The sequence below is a fragment of the Ailuropoda melanoleuca genome, chromosome 2 (genome assembly GCF_002007445.2).
Source record: "Ailuropoda melanoleuca isolate Jingjing chromosome 2, ASM200744v2, whole genome shotgun sequence".
NCBI lineage: Eukaryota > Metazoa > Chordata > Mammalia > Carnivora > Ursidae > Ailuropoda > Ailuropoda melanoleuca.
The window spans coordinates 165888554-165910182 of record NC_048219.1 but is presented as its reverse complement, the minus strand read 5'-3'; the positions used below and the strand labels follow the sequence as shown (position 1 = coordinate 165910182).

The window sequence follows — 21629 nt, the reverse complement described above, 5'->3', positions numbered from 1 at the left end:
AGAAATATAGACCCAGGAAGAGAATAGAGAGCCTAGAGATAAACTGTCACATATGGTCAAATGGCATTTCATGGGGGTGTCAAGACCATTCAATAAAGCAAGGACAGTATATTCAGCAAATGGTGCTAGGAAAAGTGTATATCCACATGCAGAAGAATGAAGATGGACTCATCAAACACCATATACAAAAATTAACTCAAAATGGATCAAGGACCTAAATTAAATACCTAAAACAATAAAACTCTTAGAAGAAAACATAGGACAAAAGCTTTATGACATCGGATTTGGAGATGATTTCTTGGATATGATAGCAAAGGTATAAGGAACAGAAGAGAAACAGAAAAAGTAGACTTCATGTAAATTTTTAAATTTTGTGCATCAAAAAATACTATCAACAAGTTAAAAGGCAATTCGTAGAATGGGAGAAAACATTTATAAATATCTGGTAAGGTGTTAATATCCAGAATATATACAGAACACCTAAAACTCAACTATAAAAAAACAAACAAACAACCCAATTAAAAAAAGAACAAAGGACTTGAATAGACATTTCTCCGCAGAAGACATACAAGTGGCCAAAAAGCACATGAAGAGATTCTCAACATCACTAGTCGTTAGGGAAATGTCAAAATTATAATGAGCTATCACCTCACACCCATTAGGCTGGCTACTATCAAAAAAACAGAAAATAAAGAAGTGTTTGCTAGGTTGTACAGAAACTGGAATTCTTGTGTACTATTGGTGGGAATACAAAATGGTATAGCCAATGTGGAAAACATTATGGTAGTTTCCCCCCAAATTAAAATAGCACTACCATATGATGCAGTAATTCCACTTCTGGGTATACCCGAAGAACTGAAATCAGGTCTCGAAGAGATATTTGCACACCCATGTTCATAGCAGCATTATTCACAATAGCCACAAAGTGAAAGCAACCCAAGCGTCCATCAACAAATGAATGGATAAGCAAAATGTGGTATATACATACAATGGAACATTTTTAGCCTTAGAAAAATAAGAAAATTCTGCAACATGCTGCAACACAAATGAACCTTGAGGACATTAAATGAAATATAACTCAGTCACAAAAAGACAAACACAGTATGAGTCCACTTATATAAGGTACTTAGAGTGGTCAAAAATCATAGAAAGTAGAATGGCGGTTGACAGAAGCTAGGGACGGAGGGAGAATGCGGAGCTTTGTTTAAGGGATACAGTTTCAGTTTTACAAGATGAAAAGAGTTACAGAGATGCATGGTGGTGACAGCTGCACAACACTATGAATGTACTTGATACCATTGAACTGTACACTTAAAAATGGCTAAGATGGTAAATTTTATGTTATGTGTATTTTAGCACAAGGCCAAACAAAACAAAACAGACACACACACACACACACACAGAGGCAGCAGCACCTGTGGAAGTTTCCTGAAGTTTAAGACCTCTGTCTTGGCAATAGCAAGGGGACAACAGCAGACATTTCACCTCAATCTGAAGGGTAATACTTGAATGAAAACTAGGATTGGATAATATATTCTATTTCACAAAAGGGCAGAAGACTAAAAGACTTTAGAATATTTGAGTAAAAAGTAAAATAGGAAAAATGAAGACAACTGAATATAGGATCAAGATGAACTTATAAACAGGAACAACTGGGATTACCGTATTTTGTAAGAAACAAGACATTTGCAAGGCAGGTTCTGTTTTGTAGTAAGAATTGCAGAATAAAGTAAGGATTAAGGAAGCGAGGACCCCAGAGAAATATTGATTCCCAAGCATGTTTTTTAAAATATTACTTAATATATCAGACATTTCCCAGGGGAAATACAGATGAAAAAGACAGGATGCCTACTTTATGAGACTCATGTTATAGTTAGAGAGACAAGTACATCAATCATTATGAGATAATATAATAAATACCATTTTCTGGGAATGTCTAAGATTTGTAGGAGCATAGTGAAACAAAAAGTACAAGAGGAAAGGCTTCAGAGCTGTGATATTTGAGCCAACTCTTCATGAATGAGGAGAAATTTTGGAGGCAGAAAAAGAAGGATATTTCAATCAGAAAAAAAGAGTATATGCTAAGACTCAGTAGCAAGAAATGAAACTCAAAAATTAGACCTATTCCACACCAGTAAGAGTCCTTATACTATACTAAGAAGTTTAGGCTTTATCCCATAGGCTGTAGGAAACCAATGAAAGTTTTAAAGCTGGAAAGTGACACAAACACAGGTGTAAATTCTGATCTGAGTGTGAGAGGACGTTTATCCAGGACACTAGAGGCAATGTGTCTATCTGCAATCGTCCAGGTAAGAAATGATGAGATTTGGGTAGTAGCAGTGATGAGGTGAAGGAGGATATGCACTCAATGGCATTTTAGAGACAGATACAAAAGACTTGTGTATAACTAGATGTGGTGGGTACAGGCATGAGTCAGCACAACTTCAAAGTTTCTAGTTAGGGTTACTTAGTAAATGGGTTTTCATTAGCCAAAGAAAGAAATACAAGGGGTCAGAGAAGTTTGTTAGACTAAGGTTTCACTCAAACGCAAAGAGATGCCTTTGAAAAGTCTAATTAGAGGCATTCTATAGACACTTCCAGTGCCCAGGAAAGATTGTGGGGTTATAGCTAAAAATCTGAAAATCACCAGTCCTGCTTGATGGCAGAGTCTCCTCATAACCTGAAGGAAAACCTGAGGTAGCTACAGGACAGTCTGAAATCTGAGCAACTGAAGCCTAGGAACAGGTGTTGCTTAGGGGGACCCTGTTTAGGCAGAAGAGGTCAACTGCAAACTTCGGGAGAATAACAGAAGTAGAGGAAGAAGACAGAGTAAAAGATACTATAAAGGAAAAGAGATATGGAAGAACCAGGAATTACATTCTGTACCATGATACTACAGAAAGCAAAGGAGGAATATTAATTATACTTAACCATTTTCTTACCAAGTGTTGATGGATACTGGTTTCAGACTGTTTTTCAGGTCTGAGTGATTCAACTTGTGTTCGTGAAGTGCAGAAACAATCCTGGAAATTCAGAAATGCATTAAATAAGTGAAAAATAAGTCACAAGATAAATAGGGGTGATATGTGGATACAAAGGTCTGGTGACTGAGGTGAGGAACAGAAAGGACAGCACACAGGAACCTGGAATTGCCAGGATTCATACCATGGAGGTACTCAGTATGGGAGAGAAGGGAGAAGCAGCTGGGTATGAAGAAGACAAATTTCATATCTGGTATAACTGACTTGGCATTATCTCTGATCCTTATCCTATCCTTTGGAAGTCATAATATCAATTCATTTTCACTGCTGGTGTTAATTTTTAACCCTTTCATCATCTTTGAAGTTTTGTTTTGAATATTTAGCTAAAGATTATTCTGCTGTACTCACTATAATCAATTTTATTTTAGTCCTCAGATTCTTTGTTTCTTAAATGTAGGAACCATGTTTATCCACATTAAACTACACGATGAGTGCATCTGGAACCAATTTTGTTTCTTAAGGTGATAAACATCTCACTTCAACTGAAAGCAAATTAAAAGTAAGAGACTTGGGGCACCTGGGTGGCTCAGTCTGATTAACTGTCTGCCTTTGGCTCAGATAATGATCCCAGGGTTCTGGGATCGAGCCCCATGTCTCCTGCTCAGTGGAGAGTCTGCTTTTCCCTCTGCTCCTGCTCTCTCTTTCTCAAATAAATAAATAAATAAATAAATAAAGATCTTAAAAAAAAAAAGTAGGAGACTTGTTCTATTATCACAATTTACATCTTCCTGCACTTTAACCCGTGGTCCTACAATCATATTGCCAATAAGGAAATGTAACACCTCTATGTGTTTTATCAGGTGGGGTAAAGCTGACCTTATTCTACTTAGGAAGAAAAGGTGTGTCAAAAGTATAAACAAATTGTATGAAAGAGACTTTTACAAAAAAATTTTTGAAACATCTCATGAATATTTATTTGTATATGAACAGTAAAGTACTAATATCAAATAAGTCTTCAAGGTAAGCTCTTCCATGTCTACCTAACACTTTGTAGTCACTTAAAAGTAATCACACTTCCTTTCATTTAAAATAATGCCAAAATTTCTCACTAGTGTAACCTGTCATTTTTTTAGCCTAAATTACTGATTAAGATGAATTCCTGCAGTTTGTATATCTTATCAATCTTACCACAATGATTTGATCTAAATCTCCACTGTCTTATGTAAAACTCACTCCAGAAGAACAGAAGCTTACAATACCATGATAGCTATAGAATCATTTCCTTTGCAAAGTTTCTATTGGTTTGTCTAGAGTGAATAAAATGAACAATGAAAGTTTTTGAAGATGTGTATTACTATTGCTCATAGTGGTTGAAAATAACCACGTTAGGTCACTTACATATTGTATTTGATATTTACATATATTTTGTAACATTTACTCTCTTTCACAATAGTCGTTAATACCATTGTACAGAAAAGAGTTAACATAGCAGGCCTAAAACTGCTATCCTTAAAAAAGTCTTGGTTGCAGGGAACTTGGATTTTGGGAGGGTTCCCACCTTTCCCTGGTAAGAACAGATCATGTGCCTAAACTGTGTTAACAATATGGTTTCTGCCAAATTACTGGTTTTTTCCTGGAAGTCTGGAATTTTGTTACCTGCTAGCAGAAGGTACCTACATGATCAATCCCCAATAAAAAGCCTGAGAATGAGTTTCTAATGAGCTTCCTTGGTAGACAACATTTTACACATGTTGTCATTACCCTGGGAGATAAGCACATCCTATGTGACTCCACTGGGAGAGGATTCTTGGAAGTTTGAGCCGGGTTTCCTCTGAACTTTACTCCATGTACCCTTTTCCCTTGCTGATTTTGCTTTGTGTTCTCTGGCTATGATAAATCTTAGTTATGACTACATGACTAACTTTTGCAAGTCCCAGCAAATCATCAAACCTGGAGGTAGTCTTGGGGGAACCTCTAATACGGTTATCAAAATATATTCACACATAAAAAAGTCTTTCTAAAAAATGTCCATCACTTTTTTTTGATGGAAAAAAAGTTAATTTAAGACATAATGGGCATATTTTTAGAGACGCCAGGGTGGCGCAGTCATTGAGCATCTGACTCAGGTTTCAGCTCAGCATCTGTGGGATTGAGCCCTGTGGTCTCAGCATCTGTGGGATTGAGCCCTGTGATGGGTTCCGTGCTCAGCTCACAGTCTGCTTAAGACTCTCTCTCCCTCTGCCCTTCCCCGCTGTGCACACACACTCTCTAAAGTAAATAAATAAATCTTAAAAAAAAAAAAAGAAGACGACGACGACATATTGGGCATATTTTTTTAAGCTTATATTGACCCTAATTTATTCTCAAAAATAAGAGTAGTGAACCATGTTTTTGGTTTATAGAAATATAGAAAACATTTCATAAAATGATACAGTAGACCTCCATTTCATTATCTTTATATAAGAGTTTTCACAGTTCAAAAAAGTGATCGCTAATGTGAAGACAGCTAAAATCAGCCAGTATTATAAGGCAAAATGTTTTCGTTGACCTCTCCTAAAAAATGTTAGCATGTTCATTAGCTGCCCAAGTTATAAAACTCATAAAAAACATTCATAGCTTATCCTTCAAAACATTTTTTATATCCACACTGAATGAATTAGATGCTGGTGAATAATAGCTCATGAAAAATACACATATTAAGGTCTTTTAGGCAGCACAAATGATTTAAAACCATCCAGAAATCTCCCCAAAATATTTTTAATGTAATTTTTTAATCCACTACCATAATAGCCAAACGAAAATAAGTTATACCTAAAAGAGAACCTAAAGGAAAATATCTTACTTATGCTGCTCCTTTGAAAACACCATTTCTTAGCTCTCCATCAGAGCATAAAACTTGAATGGGGAGGAATCCTTCATAAGTATAAACCTCAACTTTATCTCAGCTGTACAAATACCTCATTTAGGAAAATATTCAAAGAATACTAAATATTTCATCATTACACGAAGAATATAATTAAAAGTAAAATTATTAATTGAATAAATTTAAATCACCCATTAAGTTCTATTATTTTTCACAAAACCCATAATTATAGAATAAATATTTTTTTTTCCAAAATCCAGAAGCCCTGGGAATCCACACAGTCCTCTAAATCTCAGGATCTTCATCTATCAAATGCCCTTTTACATCTCATCCAATTTACAAACTGACATAAAAGTGTTAATCTTAAGTAATCCTTTAGAACAGGGGTCCACAAACTATATGGTCAGTCTGACCCACTACCTGTTTTAGTGAATAAGGTTTTACTTGCACACTAACACACTCATTTTCATTCCTTTACATATTGTCTACGACTGCTTTCACATAACAACATAAGAGTAATTTATTACAGAGACCACATAGCACACAAATACTATCTGACCCTTTACAGAGAATATTTGTTCATCTCTGCATTAGAAAATGAGGTGGGTATTTCATAACAACTTTCCAGATAGATAAAGCTCCCCACCTTTTTTTTTTTTTTTTTGGTCTTCAGTTTGCTTCTCATAGTCCATAGTCTCTCCTGTTTCATTCCCCCTTCTGATTGCCCCCCTTTCTTTATCCCTTTCTTCCCCTACTGTTCATCCTAGATCTTATGTTCCATAGATGAGAGAAACCATATGATAATTGTCTTTCTCTGTTTGACTTATTTCACTTAGCATTATAGGAGAAGCTCTTTTTTAAAGCAACAAAAACTCAATGAGAATTTAACTCATTTTTTTAAGACCAGAAGCCATTCAGGTCAAAATTACATCTCAGCATAACAATATCCCATCAGAATATGCCTTCAGTTATGGCTCTGTGCTAACATCTAACTACTCTGATGGCACGAAATTAGATCTATGCTTTTTTTTTTTTTAAAGATTTATTTATGTTATTTCATTTTATAGATTTTAATTATTTGAGAAGAGAGAGAGCACAGAGGGAGAATGAGAGGGAGAAGCAGACTCCCCACTAAGCAGACAGCCTAATGTGGGACTTGATCCCAGGACCCTGAGATCATAACCTGATCCGAAGGCAGACACTTAACCACCTGAGCCACCCAAGTGCCCCTTATTTAGCTGAGAGAGACTGACAGAGAGAACATGCGCACTCAGGGGTAGGGGGAGAGAGAATACCAAGCTGACTCCTAGCTGAGCACGGAGGCTGAGATCATGACCTGAGCCAAAAACCAAGTCAGAGACTTAACCAACTGTGCCACCCAGGTGCCCCGAAATTAAATCTACGTTAACACAAACTTACCAAGAGAGACATTGAATCGTTTTAGTTCACAGAAAATATCAAAAATCCATCTACTCCAAAAAAGATTTTTGCTTTATCTTCAAGATGAAGAAATATCCTATCATAAGAAACAAAAGCAAAATAATTTAGATTTACATAAAAGTTCCTTGAAGAACTACTTGCTATAAACCCATATGATATTTAGGCAGCTATTCTTTGACACAAGGTCTAGAGGCATTTCTGAAAAGTGTCTTTACAGAGCAATTCCTGTTTACAGAACACTATTTGGGATCTGACATCACAACAGAAAGACAGAGTTAAGTTGAAGGGAGATTCTGAGTATTTTTAAAGACCAATATACCTGCATCTCTCCTTCCCTATCTTTTCTGTTCTTTTTTTTTAAAGAAACTTAAGCAAATGTGAAAGCAATACAGAAAATCAATGTTGGACCCATTTACAAATATACCCCAATAACTTTCAATGATTTCAGGTATGAGTAAATGTTGAAGGTTCCAAATCTTCCTGATGGGATTAATTACCTATTAAATCATTTGGGGTCCATGACCAGCAAATTTGGGAAAAAATCTGGATTAGTAACACACTACAAATAACATTTTCTTGTTGCCATGGCTTTTTTTTTTATGATTTTATTTATTTATTTGAGATAGAGCGCGCACGAGTGGGGGGAGGGGCAGAGGGCGAGGGAGAGGGGGACACCCCACCCCACACCCAGCAGGGAGCCAGACTCAGCTCCATGTCAGGACGCAGGGATCATGACCTGAGCCAAGAGCAGATGCTTAACCCACTGAGCCACCCAGGCACCACTCACTGTCATGTGTTTTTAAAAAAGAAATTTCTTTTCAGTTTTCACATAAAAATATTTTCTGTAGGCTGAATATTTTTTTATGATTCTTAGTTCTCAGTTATGCTCTTCATAGAATTTGACAAATATGAAAGATATGAAGATTATACAAATAATTCCTGTCCACTTTCACTAGCAGAGTATTAATCTCAACAGTTTATGAAGACACTGCAACAGATTCAGAAGTTTAAAATAGCAACTTCTTCAGATTCAAGGAACTACAAAGGCACTACCAAAACTTTCCAGATTTTTCCTAAGGAAAAGGTGGCAATGTTCTAAATCTTCTAGTGCTGGGTGTTTCGTTATACCCAACCAATATCATCTCTTTCTTCTTAATTGTGGCTTATTATTTCATTTTAATGAAATCTCCAAGTTTAATCAAGGTATCTGCAAATATCTAAGCTAAATGAAAAAGAAAAGGAAGATTTTGTAAAAAATAGATATTATAGCTCAGTATCCAATTTTACTGCTAAGGAAAGACATGAATTTATTCAGGATATTTACTACAAACCAAAAGTAGAGAACAGGAGGAAGAAAAACCTGAAAAGGTGATTATTTTGTCACTTGCTATTCATTATCATCAATTTAAGGCAGTGGCATTTGCTATATTACAAAAGGGGGACAGCAATACCTGCCTGCCCACCTTCCAGGGTGACTGAGATCAAATGAGATACTTCATCTGAAAGGGCTCATAACTACCAAACACTGTACCAATGCAAGAGCTTGAGTGGATGCTCTGAAAGGTACAAATATCAGCGGTGGCAGCTCAAAAAGGTAAGGCTCATTTGGAAAGCAAGTTGGCAATGTTTCTATTACCATGAAAATACTCATACCTTTTGATCCAGTAAAATTCTCACTTCCCATAATCAACTCTAAGGAAATGTCCAAATAAATGAAGAAACCATACACATGTAGAAAGTCATTACACTGTTAATCTGAAGCAGCCAAGTATTCATTCCACAAGTTTAATGAATGCCTACCATGGTCAGGCACTGGGGACACTCACTGGTGATCAGGGCAGACAAGGCCCTGACTACTTGCAGTTTACATTCCCACAAATAGGAAGATTAGGGATGGTTTGATTAACTCAATTTTCTGGTTATCAGGATTTTGTTTCTTTCTTTTTCAACTTCATATCAGTAAGTTCTTATATAACAACAAAAAACTTTAAATTCCAATCCATTACCTGTATTTCTGAAAAACTCAGAAGACACTGACACGATTTTTGAGAATTGCTAGTCCTAAAGGAGTTGTCCTACTGGGGTGATTTAATCCCACAGATTTTTACTTTAGATACGCCAGAAGATTAAGAGATAATTTTACAAGACATTTTGAGGTCAAGGCAGCAGCTGCACCTGGTGAAGGATGGTGGTGGGGTAGAACGGTTAGATTCACTGTCATAATTTCCTCCTGCATGCTCTTTCACTAGATATGAATATAAATCCTTTTTAAAGAAATCACACTTGAGACCTATATTTTAAAATATATTACATCAGTGTGGTCCCTTGCATTTGTATCTAACAAGCTAATTAGGGTAAAGCTTTATAAATAAATTCGCCATTGTAGAATAGTTCTTCCAAAGTCTTTAATATCAAAGGTTAAAAATTTCTGTGAAAATCATAGGGCGCATTCATTTACAGAACTCGGATTTTGAGTTAATTTAGGCATCCAACAGAGGCTATTGTTACAGGCGACGCAAAAAAACAAAAACAAAAACAAACCACACCGATTTAACTCTGCTGAGCCTTACAATTACCGTAATTTTCGAAGGTATCTTGAGAAGCCATAAAATTTTTAAAATTATAGCGACGCACAACTCCGTAAGATTTTCCAAACTTAGTATCGTGACTCATGCTTTCAAAAAATATTTACTGAGTGCCTACTGTGCGCCAGACGGACTCAGGGCTAGGCAGACGCTGTGTCACAAAATCCTGACCAAGTTTTGAGGAAAAATGTATTTGACACAACAAACCCACGAGAAAAAACACAACGCTGAATTTAAATACTGAGAACACAACGAAGTTGGGCATTTAATTTTGTAATAAGTTCCTTCCTAGTCCGGCTTTGGGGAATCGCGACAGCGAACTCGCCGAAGGTGGTACACAGAACCGCGGCCAGAGCGTGTCTTCTGTTTGGAAACTCCTCCAGACTCGGGAGCGCGGCCAAAGGTGAGAAGGGGGAGGCGGGGAGAGCACTTCGGGCAGCTAGAGCACTTCGGGCAGCTAGCGCCCTGCGCACCTGGCAAGCACCGCCTACTCCGAACACAGGTGCCTCCGCCACTGGGCGGCCCGGGGCTCAGGGGCCGCTCGCCACGCCACGCCACGCCACGCCACGCCGGACTCCAGCCACCGTCCGCCCGCTGCCCGGGCTTGGGTTCGAGGCGGGGCGACCAGTTCTAGCCTCGAGCTTGCCAAGGCGTGCGCGGACCAAGCCGCGCTCCCTCACGTCCCCGACCCGGCCCTACACCTCCCCCTCCCTGGCCCGGCCTCCCCTCATTACCCTGGCGGCGACCAAGACCAGCGACTCTCCTCAGGCGGCTAACGGTGCGGGGCTTGGCAGCCCCGGGAGCCCAGCCCGCCGAGGGGCACCGCGAGTGCACAAGACCCGCTCCCAGCACGGGCCGCGGGGCGCAGCAAGGCTCGGCGACCCAGACTGAGGCCGCAGGCCTGGAACTCTGCCCCAGCCCCAGGCAGTCAGCCCGGACTGGACTCGCCCCAGGGTCGCGGCCCCGCCTCCCGCCCCAGGGCCTGGCTGCTGGGGGGCGGGGCCTTCTAGCTTGGGGGCGGGACAAACGCGCTACAACTCCGAAGGGTGAGGGGCGGATGGACAGGAAACCACATTTCCCGGCAGGTCGCGCGCTGGCGCCGTGAAGGCTGCTGGGAGAGTGGGTCTCCTTCGCTATTCTCCAATGTGTGGGGCTGCTAGGGAGCCGACCTCGCTGCATAACCGAAGTCGCCGAGTGATGATGTTGTGAAGTCGCTCCCCGTCCCCGCCACGCCCGGGCGGTTACTGGCAGCGGCGGCCGCTTCGGCTGCAGCTCTCAGGCTGCCACCGCTGTAGATCCTATTCCCTGAGGGACCGCGGGCGGAGAATGGAGGACGTCTGGCCATTCTTGTGAGTAACATTCCCGCGCGTGACTCGAACTCGCCCTTGCCAACTTCTCCTGAAAGCGGAGGAGCCTTCACGTCCCGAGCTCCTCCCGGTCCTCGGGGGTCACGCGCGGACATCAGAGCGGAAGGCTGGGTATCGCAGGCCTGGGTCTTCCCCGGGTCCCCGCCTCGCGGTGGGAAGTGATTTGTTTCCCAAGTGTGGGTGCGAAGTGATGGTCTCTGGGCTCTGGTCTCCGGGTTCATCCCCCCTGCACCTCTAAGGATTGGCAGTATCTCATTCTCTGCCGGAGAGCATCCACCCGGAACCCCATCCCTAACGGATGAGCGGCTTTAGAGTCTGGAGTTAAACTTTAAGCCTCGGTCACCATCTGTGATGTGAGCGAAAGGAGAGGATGTTGCAAAGAGCTCTTTCTATGCTGAATTAGGCTTTTCTTGCGATTGATTTTGGGCCAGTACCATATATGCTTTAGAAGAAACGGTTAACTTTAGTTTCAAGCGTAAATAACAGATGTTGGCAGATGTCCTTTTTAGTACCAGCGTTAAGATAATCTCCTAAACACTTAAGAGTTCTGGGTCATAATAACAATGGTGAAATCAGTTCATTGCCCACGAACTGCAGTTTCTGAGCCAGAAAAAAAAAAAAAAAAAGAAAACCGAAAGCAGTAACTTTTCACTGGAAATTCATCAAGCTAAAATAGACCATGTAAATAAAATGACATGTATCCTTCCAGGTTTTTAAAAAATACATTTCAGGAAAATCTGTCCTGACCTTCATATCTTTATTGTAGAATTGGAAGTCAGAGTTACAGTGATCTCCAAATAGCATGTTAATAGCGTTGACGTGACACTTCAGAACAAATTGTGAAGGACATTTGGTGGTGGGAAAGGGCAGAGATGAAGACACTTCATCATCTCAGCAGTTTTTCCAGCTTTCTATTTTTAAAATTAATGTTCAACAAGTCTCAGGCATTGAGCAATCACATGTATGAAAGACAGTGTTTTGTTATTTTACAGGTTTTTATTCACATGTTGAAGGAGTCATAAGAAAGAACAAACATTTGAGTACATTTGACCCTTGAACAACAGGAGGGTTAGGGGCACCAACCCCCTGTACAGTTGAAAATCCATGTATAATTTTCGACACTCTAGAAACTTTACTAATAGACTGACCAGAAGCCTTATTGATAACATAAACAGTTGTTTAACATATTTTGCGTTATGTGTATTGCATGCTGTATTCTCACAATAAAGTAAAATGGAAAAAAGAAAATGTTAAGAAAATTATAAGGAAAAGAAAATACATTTACTGTACTGTATCAAAAAAAATCTGTATATATGTGGACGCTTACAGTTCAAACCCATGTTCAAGTCAGCTGTACTTTCAGTCAGCCAGGCACACCAGGCATGAGCTCCATATACGTTCACTCATTTAATCACTGTAATAACCCTGTTGTGCTAATGTGAGGCTCAAAGATTTTGCTTACGTTACAAGTGGAGATTCAAACCTAGATCTGCCTTGTGTCAAAGTTACGGGTCAGGTAAGTTGTACCTACATCAGAAATTACTCACCTTAAAAGTCTGGATGATTCAAAACTATTTTCCAGCATTATTTCCTAATACTGGTTCCTTATACACCTTGAATATCTAGAAGAAGTTCTGAATGCCTACTGTAGTACTTTTGAACAAAGTGTTCTCTCTGCTTGCCATTCCTGTACCCCACAGAGCTGCTCATTACAACCCCAAAAGCCTATTCCGAATCCACCTCAGTTTACTTGTGTAAGGCATGATAGGATTGGATTTTCATCTCAAAGGTCCTTTCTAGTTCAAAGTTTAGTGATTCTACAATTGAAAATATGAGCCAAAGAATATTATTCTCCACTGGAAACTGGAAAACATGGTTAACATCAATAGTCACAAAGAGTAGAAAAACTAGTTTCTTAATTTTATATCAATACCCAAAATACGTTAAACACCAATATAAAGAATGAGACAAAAAGTAGTATATTATTTCATGATTATTTTGAGCTCTTTATATTATTATCTGTAGCAGTTTTTGAAGCTCTTTAGTTACCATCTTGTTTAGTTGCTAAGAAATCTAAGGCATGAAAGTAATACATTTAAAATGACTTAGTAAATGAAGGGACTAAATTATTCATGATTTCCAGTCTTATTTGCTCAGACCTGCAGTGTTCATGTAGTAATAGGAAACATTTATGTAATACTGTGTGTTAAATACCTGTCTTAACGTTTTACCTACATTATCCTCACAGTAGCACTATGAAGTGTTTTTGTAGATAGGCAACTGAAGCAGAGGGTAAATTAACATACCCAAGATCATTCATCTACTAAGTGGTGGAACTGGGTGTCAAATCCAGGCAAGGTCAGAATCTTTAACATTTACTGAGCCCTGGGGTTCCTGGGTGGCTCAGTTGGTTAAGCATCTGCCTTCGGTTCAGGTCATGATCCCAGGGTCCTGGGATCAAGCCCCACATCAGGCTCCCTGCTTGGCAGGGAGCCCGCTTCTCCCCCTGCTTGTGCTCTTGCTCTTTTCTCTCTCTCGAATTAAAAAAAAAAAATCTTAAAAAAAAAAAAAACCAAAAACATTTACTGAGCACCTACTGTGAACCAACCCCACAATTGGGTGTTTTCATTATAATTAGATCATTTATCTGTACAACTACCTTAAATAGAATGTAAGTTCAGCATTTAGTGACTGCCCAAAGCTACAAGATGTAAATGGTTGAACCAAGATTTGAACCCACTCTTGCCTTTCTTCAAAGCTCTTCTTCTTTCTTCTATTTTCCCTTAATAATCAAATCTTTATTTTTTTTTCAAAGATTTTATTTATTTATTCGACAGAGATAGAGACAGCCAGCGAGAGAGGGAACACAATCAGGGGGAGTGGGAGAGGAAGAAGCAGGCTCATAGCGGAGGAGCCTGATGTGGGGCTCGATCCCATAACGCTGGGATCACGCCCTGAGCCGAAGGCAGACGCTTAACCGCTGTGCCACCCAGGCGCCCCAATAATCAAATCTTTATTAAATACTTGATGGGCCAGACACAGTGCTAAGGATTTAGCCTCTGCTCTTAAGATTAAGCCTCTGCTGGGGGGCGCCTGGGTGGCATAGCGGTTGGGCGTCTGCCTTCGGCTCAGGGTGTGATCCCGGCGTTGTGGGATCGAGCCCCACATCAGGCTCCTCTGCTATGAGCCTGCTTCTTCCTCTCCCACTCCCCCTGCTTGTGTTCCCCCTCTTGCGGGCTGTATCTATCTCTGTCAAATAAATAAATAAAAAATCTTTAAAAAAAAAAAAAAAGAAACATAGTCTGGGGGCGCCTGGGTGGCGCAGTCGTTAAGCGTCTGCCTTCTGCTCAGGGCGTGATCCCAGCGTTCTGGGATCGAGCCCCACATCAGGCTCTTCCACTGGGAGCTTGCTTTTTCCTCTCCCACTCCCTCTGCTTGTGTTCCCTCTCTCGCTGGCTGTCTCTGTCAAATAAATAAATAAAATCTTTAAAAAAAAAAAAAGGAAACACAGTCTGGAGAGAGAAAGACACAATTGTTATAGTGTATTAATAGGATAGCAGTATACAGAATGCAGCATACAGAGGTTCTATAGGAACAGAGAGAAAGGGCAGTGTAAACTCTGCCTGTAGGGTGAGAAGGCTTGGTCCAGTCTTAGAAAAACAAATGGGAATTAGCCTGGGCAAAGAAAAGGAGAAGGGGTTGTTTGGGGCTGAATTGTGCCCCACCAAAATTTATATGTTAAAGTCCTAACCCCTATAACTTCAGAGTATGACTGTATTTGGAGATAGGGCCTTTGAGGAGGTGATTGACTTAAATGGGGCATTTAGGGTGGGTCGTAATTCATTGTGACTGGTGTCTTTATAAAAAGAACTTTAGAAACAAAAAGAGACACCAAGGATGTGTGCACAGAGGAAAAAATTATGTGAGAACACATTGAGAAGGTGGACATCTGCAAACCTCAGGAGAAATCAAGCCTGCCAACACTTTGATATTTGACTTCTAGCCTCCAGAACTGTGAGGAAATACATTTCTCTCGTTTAAGCTACTCAGTCTGTGGTATTTTGTTATGACAGTTCTAGCAAACTAATTCAGCGATGTTCTAGCAAATGGAAGGACATACAAAAAGCCTTTGAGGTGTGCCAGGTGATTAGGTTTCATGGTAAGAAGTGTTGAGAGATGAAGCTGGAGATTAGGCTGGGGCTGTATTAGGACAATTTTGTATGAAACACTAAGGAGCTGAACTTTATCCTAAAGGGGATGGCATGGAGAGGGTTTGTAGCAGAGGAAAAACATTGAATATTCATTTTAGAAAGACTCCTCTGACCTTTGTGGAGGATGGATTAAAGGGCTTAAGACTGGAAGCAAGATCAATTAGGTAGAAGCTGAACTAAATACTTTCTCAGAATATTGAAATGTCAACTAAAACAGAACTATTGTTAACATAAGGGAGATTTTAAAGGGCACAGCTAACCCTTAGGGCAAACACGGAGGATTTAGGAAGAATTTTTATGTACCTCTCTGTACCTAGAAACTGGCTTTACTTTTGACATTTTGCTTTCCGTAAATAAATAAAGCATTACTCAACTATCACAGAATATTCAGTATTTTCCAACTAATAGACACTTTTATGGCGCTTACACTATTCTAAGCCAAGCCTTTTGACAACCTTATGAAATATCTACTATTACTATTTCCATTTTATACATAAAGATATCAAAGCACAGAGAAGTTAAGTAACTTGCCCATGGTTGCATAGCTAATGGCTGTGTTCGATTCCAACTCAAGCAGTCTGTCTTCAGAGTGTGCTCCTAGCCATTATACTACATGTTGCCATATATTATTTATCAAGATCTTCAACTACCTATGAAAGGAGGAGGGAGTAATACAAAAATAAATTGGGTATGTATGCTGTAGAGAGTATTAGTTTATCAGAGGAGATGAGGAATAATTATATGGCTAAAAATGTTTTAGAGAGAAGTGGAGAGTATTGGGAAGTAATCTTACTTCAAGTTGGGGCTTCTGGGAAATCTAGCATTGGGAAAAAGTGGCATTTGAACGGGGATGTGAAGAATGGCTACACTTTGAATATGTAGAAGGAGGGAGAGATATTAAAGATAGAAGAAATCACATGAACAAACTTACAGGATTGGGAATTTCCTGGTGTGTCTAGGGAGCTAGTAAATATAATCTTTTGTTTTGGCTAGGATATATTGTGTGGTTGGAGAATCCAGTTTGGGGGTCATGGGGACAACAAATGTCTGGGAAAGAGGGGTCTTAGGGATTGAGGGGCAATGAAAATTGTGAGGTTTGAAGTCAGATGATTCAGGTATATGCCAGATGTAATTATCTTTTAGGAGAAAATAAAGTTCGTCTACTCCCAACTTGTAAGTTAACAAGTCCTATCTTCACTCTCTCACAGATCCCTCTTATTGTTTCCATTCAACTCAATTATGCCTTTATTACAATAATCCAGGCATCATGTGATAAAAGTTTTGAATTATTTTTGTCTCTAATCTTTCCATTCTTGAAATTTATCCTGTGTTCTGACTCCAGATTTATTTCTCAAATGTCACTTTTTTTGGTAAAGATTTTATTTTTAAGTAATCTCTACCACAGCTAACGTGGGGCTCGAACTACAGCCCTGAGATAAGAGTTCCATGCTGTAGGGACTCAGTTAGCCAGGTGACCCTCAGATGTCACTTTTTATTTAGAAACTTGTTTCCTGTGGGATCAAGTTTAGACTTCTTAATCTGAACTTGTCAAATTCAAAGCTCCAAGTAATTTCCCAGTAATCATTCCCACTTAAATTGGTCTGTATACTAATGCCAAACTGGCTCTGTCTCCTGTTTGCTCTGGGGCTTCTTTTTTTTTTTCTTTGCCTTTTACCTACTGGATACTCCCCTTCTCACTATCCAAATTTTTCCTTCCGTGAGAAACCCACTTAAATCTTACTCCTATGTGAAACCAGATCACTTAAGCTGAAAAGAGCTTTCCCTCCACCTGACTGTATAATTTAATACTCATTAAATATTTATTATCTGGTGGTGTTATCTTCTTCTCTTAGATATCCTAGACCATTAGATCTTAGATTTAATCTAGATTATGGAACTTATTAGAGCTCTCCCTAATAGATCTTAGATTTGTTAGATCTTTAATCTCCCTTAGGGCAGATCGTATATTGTTGTATGCCGTTGTATACTACTTTTTTAAAAATCTCTTTTCAGTCTTTCAGTTTAATTCAAGAGGCATTTATTGAAAACTGTTCAATAAGCAGCTGATTGACCAGTTGTTAGCTTGGCCATTTTATTGAAATTTCTTATGTAACAGGCTTCTTAATATATAATGTTCCTAGCTATACTAACTCACATAACCTTGGGGATATCCTGTTTAACCATGCTATATTATGATTTATTTGTGCTAGAAAATGAGCATACTCATGGTATAGAGGTGTAACTAATTCATGTTGTAAAGATCATTGAAGTCTTTGAAGCTTTTCCATATGCATCTGTCAGTGTTTGCCAAACTTCAAGTTTTTTCTCTTTCGAAAGCTTTCTGACAATAGAGAAGGAATAGCTCAAATAAAATAGGGTCTAATTTAAGAGTGTTGACACTATTTTGTGTTACAGTAGAGTTGATATATGCATAAATGGTGAAAGAATTCACCCACCGGCTCAGTTAATAGTTCATTTAATAGCAAATATGTATTGAGTTGCTTAAGCTTCTGCCATTATATTCTCATTCTGATCAGCAAGGAAGAAGAAAGGGAGAAGATGTAGCACTTCCCCCTTCCTTCCTGGAAGTAAGTTGTAATTTATGTTGTGAAAGAAACAACTTACATGCTAAGTTAGAAAATAAAGGTGGCAGGGGAGGCAACTTTAGTTCAGGTGGACTGGTGACTTCTCTCTGAGGATAATTTTTCAGCTGAGATTGGAAGGGTGAATAGTAGTTACCATATAAAGAATAAGAGGGAAGAATATTCCAGGTAAAGTGGACAGTTACAAAGATCCAGAGATAGGAGAGAGTGCAATGAGGAAGTAAAAAAGCTTGACACAAGGCTGTGTCTCTGTGGCTGAGTCTGAGCAAGGAGAGTGGTGCAAGATGAAGGAAGAGAGTAGTCAGAGGCCAGACTAGACCAGACGTGTGGATTTTATTCTAGGTATATTTTTTTAAGGAGTTTAGTTTTTAAAACATTTTTCTTGTCTTAGAAGAGAGAAACCAAGAAATTGAGTCTGGGGGCCTATTAAGGGTTGGTTCCTAGACTAAGAGATAATGATGGGTAGAATTAGGATGATAAAAGGGGATGAAGAGAAGTGGGTAAATTTGAGGTATTAGACTATACAGGATTTGGTAATGGATTGGATGTGGAAGGTGAAAGAAAGGAGTGGATCAATTCAAGGATTACAATCAGCCTGTGAGAAATTTGAGTGGATATCTGGAAGAAGTCTGGTCCGAAGAGCCAGATTGGGAGTTATTAATAGTAAAGAAGTAGTTTAATCTGTGGTCGTGATTGGTTTGCACAAAGGTAAATGAAAAACAGCAGTAATAAAGAACACAGTCACAGTTGGAACTTTAGGAAATACCAACATTTAAGGATCAAGGGCAGTGAGCTAGGTTATCCAATGAAGGGATTTGAGAAAGTGCATTCATTATAAGATGTAGGCTTCAGGAGAGCCATAGGAAAGTTGAAGTAGGGAGTAGTCAACAGTAGTGAACCAGAGATATATAAGATAACAATTAACAAATTACCATTGGATTGGTTAGCAGGGCCTATTGGTGACTGAAGGGAAGGCAGTTTCAGGAAAAATCAGATTGCAGTGTGGTTGAGATATGAATAAAAGATGAGGAAAAAGGAGAGTAAATACTCTGAAGAAGCTTGACTGAGGACAGAGGGCGGTAGCTAGAGGGGAACCCAGAGTCTTGAGGAAGGGAGATTTTGAAATTTTAGTTTTATGTTTTTAATAAAATGGAAGATTTTGAGCATTATAATATGCCAAGGAAGAGGGTGTGGTTAGTGGATAGGGATAACTGGTAGAGCAAAGTTTAGAGAAGGCAGGAGTAGAGACTTTTATGTAACATATATTTCATTATTTTTTCACTGGGTGGACATATACATATGGTAGACAAATTGAAAGGTATATGATGAAAAATAAGTTTCTCTCCCCCTTCTGCTTTCCAGCCACCCAGTTCTAAGAGGATTGCTAATTTACACACCCATTAACGAGTGTGCAAGTACATGATTGAGGTTATGCTTGTACTTAATTCTCAGAGTTTGGAGAGAAAGCTAGCTATAGATTATGCGGATTTATTGGTGGGTGGAATAAAAGTAAGAGAGATGGAGAACAGATGGGGGTTCAGAGATTAGTATAAAAGATGTGATATGGAACTGTCTCAGAAAAGGACATTTAAGAGGATAACAGAGGGTATGCCTATGGTGTGAGGCCCATGGGTGATGACTGGTTTTACAGCAGCCCATTTCCCATGGTTTTGTGACCTTTTCAGGAGAACTTAACTACTTCTTTATATTTAAAATGCATGTCAACTTAGAAAATGAACTTCTCAAAAATTCATCACTTAAATAAATACATGTTAGGGGTCCAAGTGCCAAAGCTCCGCTTTCTATTCTTACTGCTTTCAGTCATAGGCATGTTGTGTGTGGTACTTTGAGGTTATTAAGGCCAGTCGTATAAATCAAAACAAAGGGAAACTTGTTGGTTAAGAAAGAGCATTCTCTGTCTGAAGGAAGAAAGGAAGAGAAGGAGACTAGAAACCAACTAAAATATCTCTGAGATGGTACTTCTGTTCCTAAAGCACGCGATTTAACAACTTAAAATTTTTTTTTCAACCATTTTTATCTCTTTAGCTAGTACTAGCCTAAACCACTGTCTTTTCCTTTGTTTTATTTTTAGTCGCAAATTCAGAAGACTACAAAGGAGACTTAGCAATTGTGAGTTTTTTAAGAAGATACTTGATCATTTTCCTTTGATGTGGGGCTTATTTTATTTTTTATTTGTTTATTTTCTCACTTTATTTTTTTCCCAAGTTTTTATTTAAATTCAGGTTATTTAACATATAGTGTAGTATTGGTTTCAGGAGTAGAATTTAGTGATTCATCACTTGCATATAATACCCAGTGCTCATCTCATCAAGTGCCCTCCTTAATGCCCATCACCCGTTTAGCCCAACCCCCCCACCCCCCTCCCACAACCCTCAGTTTGTTCTCTGTAGTTAAGAGTCTCTTATAGTTTGCCTCTCTCTCTTTTTATTTTATTTTATTTTTCCTTCCCTTCCCTTATGTTCGTCTGTTTTGTTTCTTAAATTGATGTGGGGCTTATTTTAAATGCATCCATAAACAGCTGCAAATGTAGCTAGTGGAAAACGTGATAAAACTAAGCAACAAGACAAAGATTCTGATTTAGCCTTCCTATGACACTGACAACTAGTTTTTAGTTTTTACAAGAAAATGGGTACTGTGTTACTGCTATAAAAATGATAAAGCACCCTTTTAACAGTAAACTCATAATAGTTTTTCATAAAGCAAATACAGTGTTTTCTTTCAAATGTTCAATCTTTGCTTAATTTTTCAAGGCAATTCATGTAATTGATGTTGGACTGAAATGTATTAGTAATCAGTTTTGTTCATTAAATTACTTCTGTAATTCAGTGTATTGACATTTTTCATCTTTAAGCTTATAGTTAGGCATGTATTGCAAGCCTACTATGTATCCATTGCCTTTAGCTTTGGGGCATACAAAAAAAAAATGCCTTCATTCAAAGAGCTTGCAGTGTTGTAGCAAGAAAGAAAGTGAGCACATAGTCTTCTGGTAACACCCGAGATGAGGAGTCAGTAAAGAAGGGATAGAATGTATTCTCATAGCCAGCCTACTGAAAAGAAAAAAGAACACCAGGTGAGAAAAGCACTTGGCTAAAGGAAGAGAAGCAAGCCAACTAAATCCCTGCTGCAGGATGAAAGAAAGAGGTACTTGAAGAACCAGCCAAGGGCAGAAAAACAGGTCCTCAGGTTCAGTCTCATGCAGATGCCTTCTGGGTTCTCTGATAACCTGGTTATCTGGTTTCTCAGCCAACAGCAGGTTAGAAAGCAGAGAGGCACACTGCAACAGTGGAGTGTAATGGTTGATAGCCTCCCGGAAAGGGGGAAGAACAAAGTGAGAAGTAGACTTAAAATCTCCAAAAATTAGCATTTCACACCATTTACTGTAGGAAGAAAGTGCTCTTTAAGAACTTAATGATCCTAGATAGCTGTAGTCACTATGTTATAAGGCAGTGATTGCTAGTCATAGTAATGACCCTGAGTCATCAGATTCTTTTCAGTCTGTTCTATCTAAGGACTTCCCTCCCTCCCCATAGCAGTTGGACTTCTCTCATTCTGTGTCTT

General features: G+C 39.0%; 2 protein-coding genes across 5 annotated transcripts in view; one reads left to right on the top strand and one right to left on the bottom strand.

Annotated features, from left to right (window-relative positions):
- Positions 1-10824, bottom strand: part of STRADB (STE20 related adaptor beta) — a 26519-nt gene extending 15695 nt beyond the window's left edge. The window contains exons 1-3 of one of the 2 annotated variants that reach the window (XM_011220549.3): positions 10604-10824; positions 7264-7360; positions 2943-3023 (exon numbers count right to left, since the gene is read on the bottom strand). In XM_011220549.3, coding sequence (XP_011218851.1) covers positions 2943-3023; positions 7264-7275 — 93 coding nt within the window. In that variant the 5' untranslated portion in view covers positions 7276-7360; positions 10604-10824. The remainder of the gene's footprint in view (positions 1-2942; positions 3024-7263; positions 7361-10603) is intronic. The other variant, XM_002915849.4, reaches the window with a different exon arrangement.
- Positions 10825-10992: 168 nt separating this feature from the next.
- Positions 10993-21629, top strand: part of TRAK2 (trafficking kinesin protein 2) — a 65265-nt gene continuing 54628 nt past the window's right edge. The window contains exons 1-2 of one of the 3 annotated variants that reach the window (XM_011220547.3): positions 10995-11218; positions 20143-20180. The gene's annotated coding sequence lies outside the window, so the exon portion shown is untranslated. Of the gene's footprint in view, positions 11219-20142; positions 20181-21629 lie in introns of all 3 variants that reach the window. The other 2 variants (XM_019796008.2, XM_002915848.4) reach the window with 2 other exon arrangements.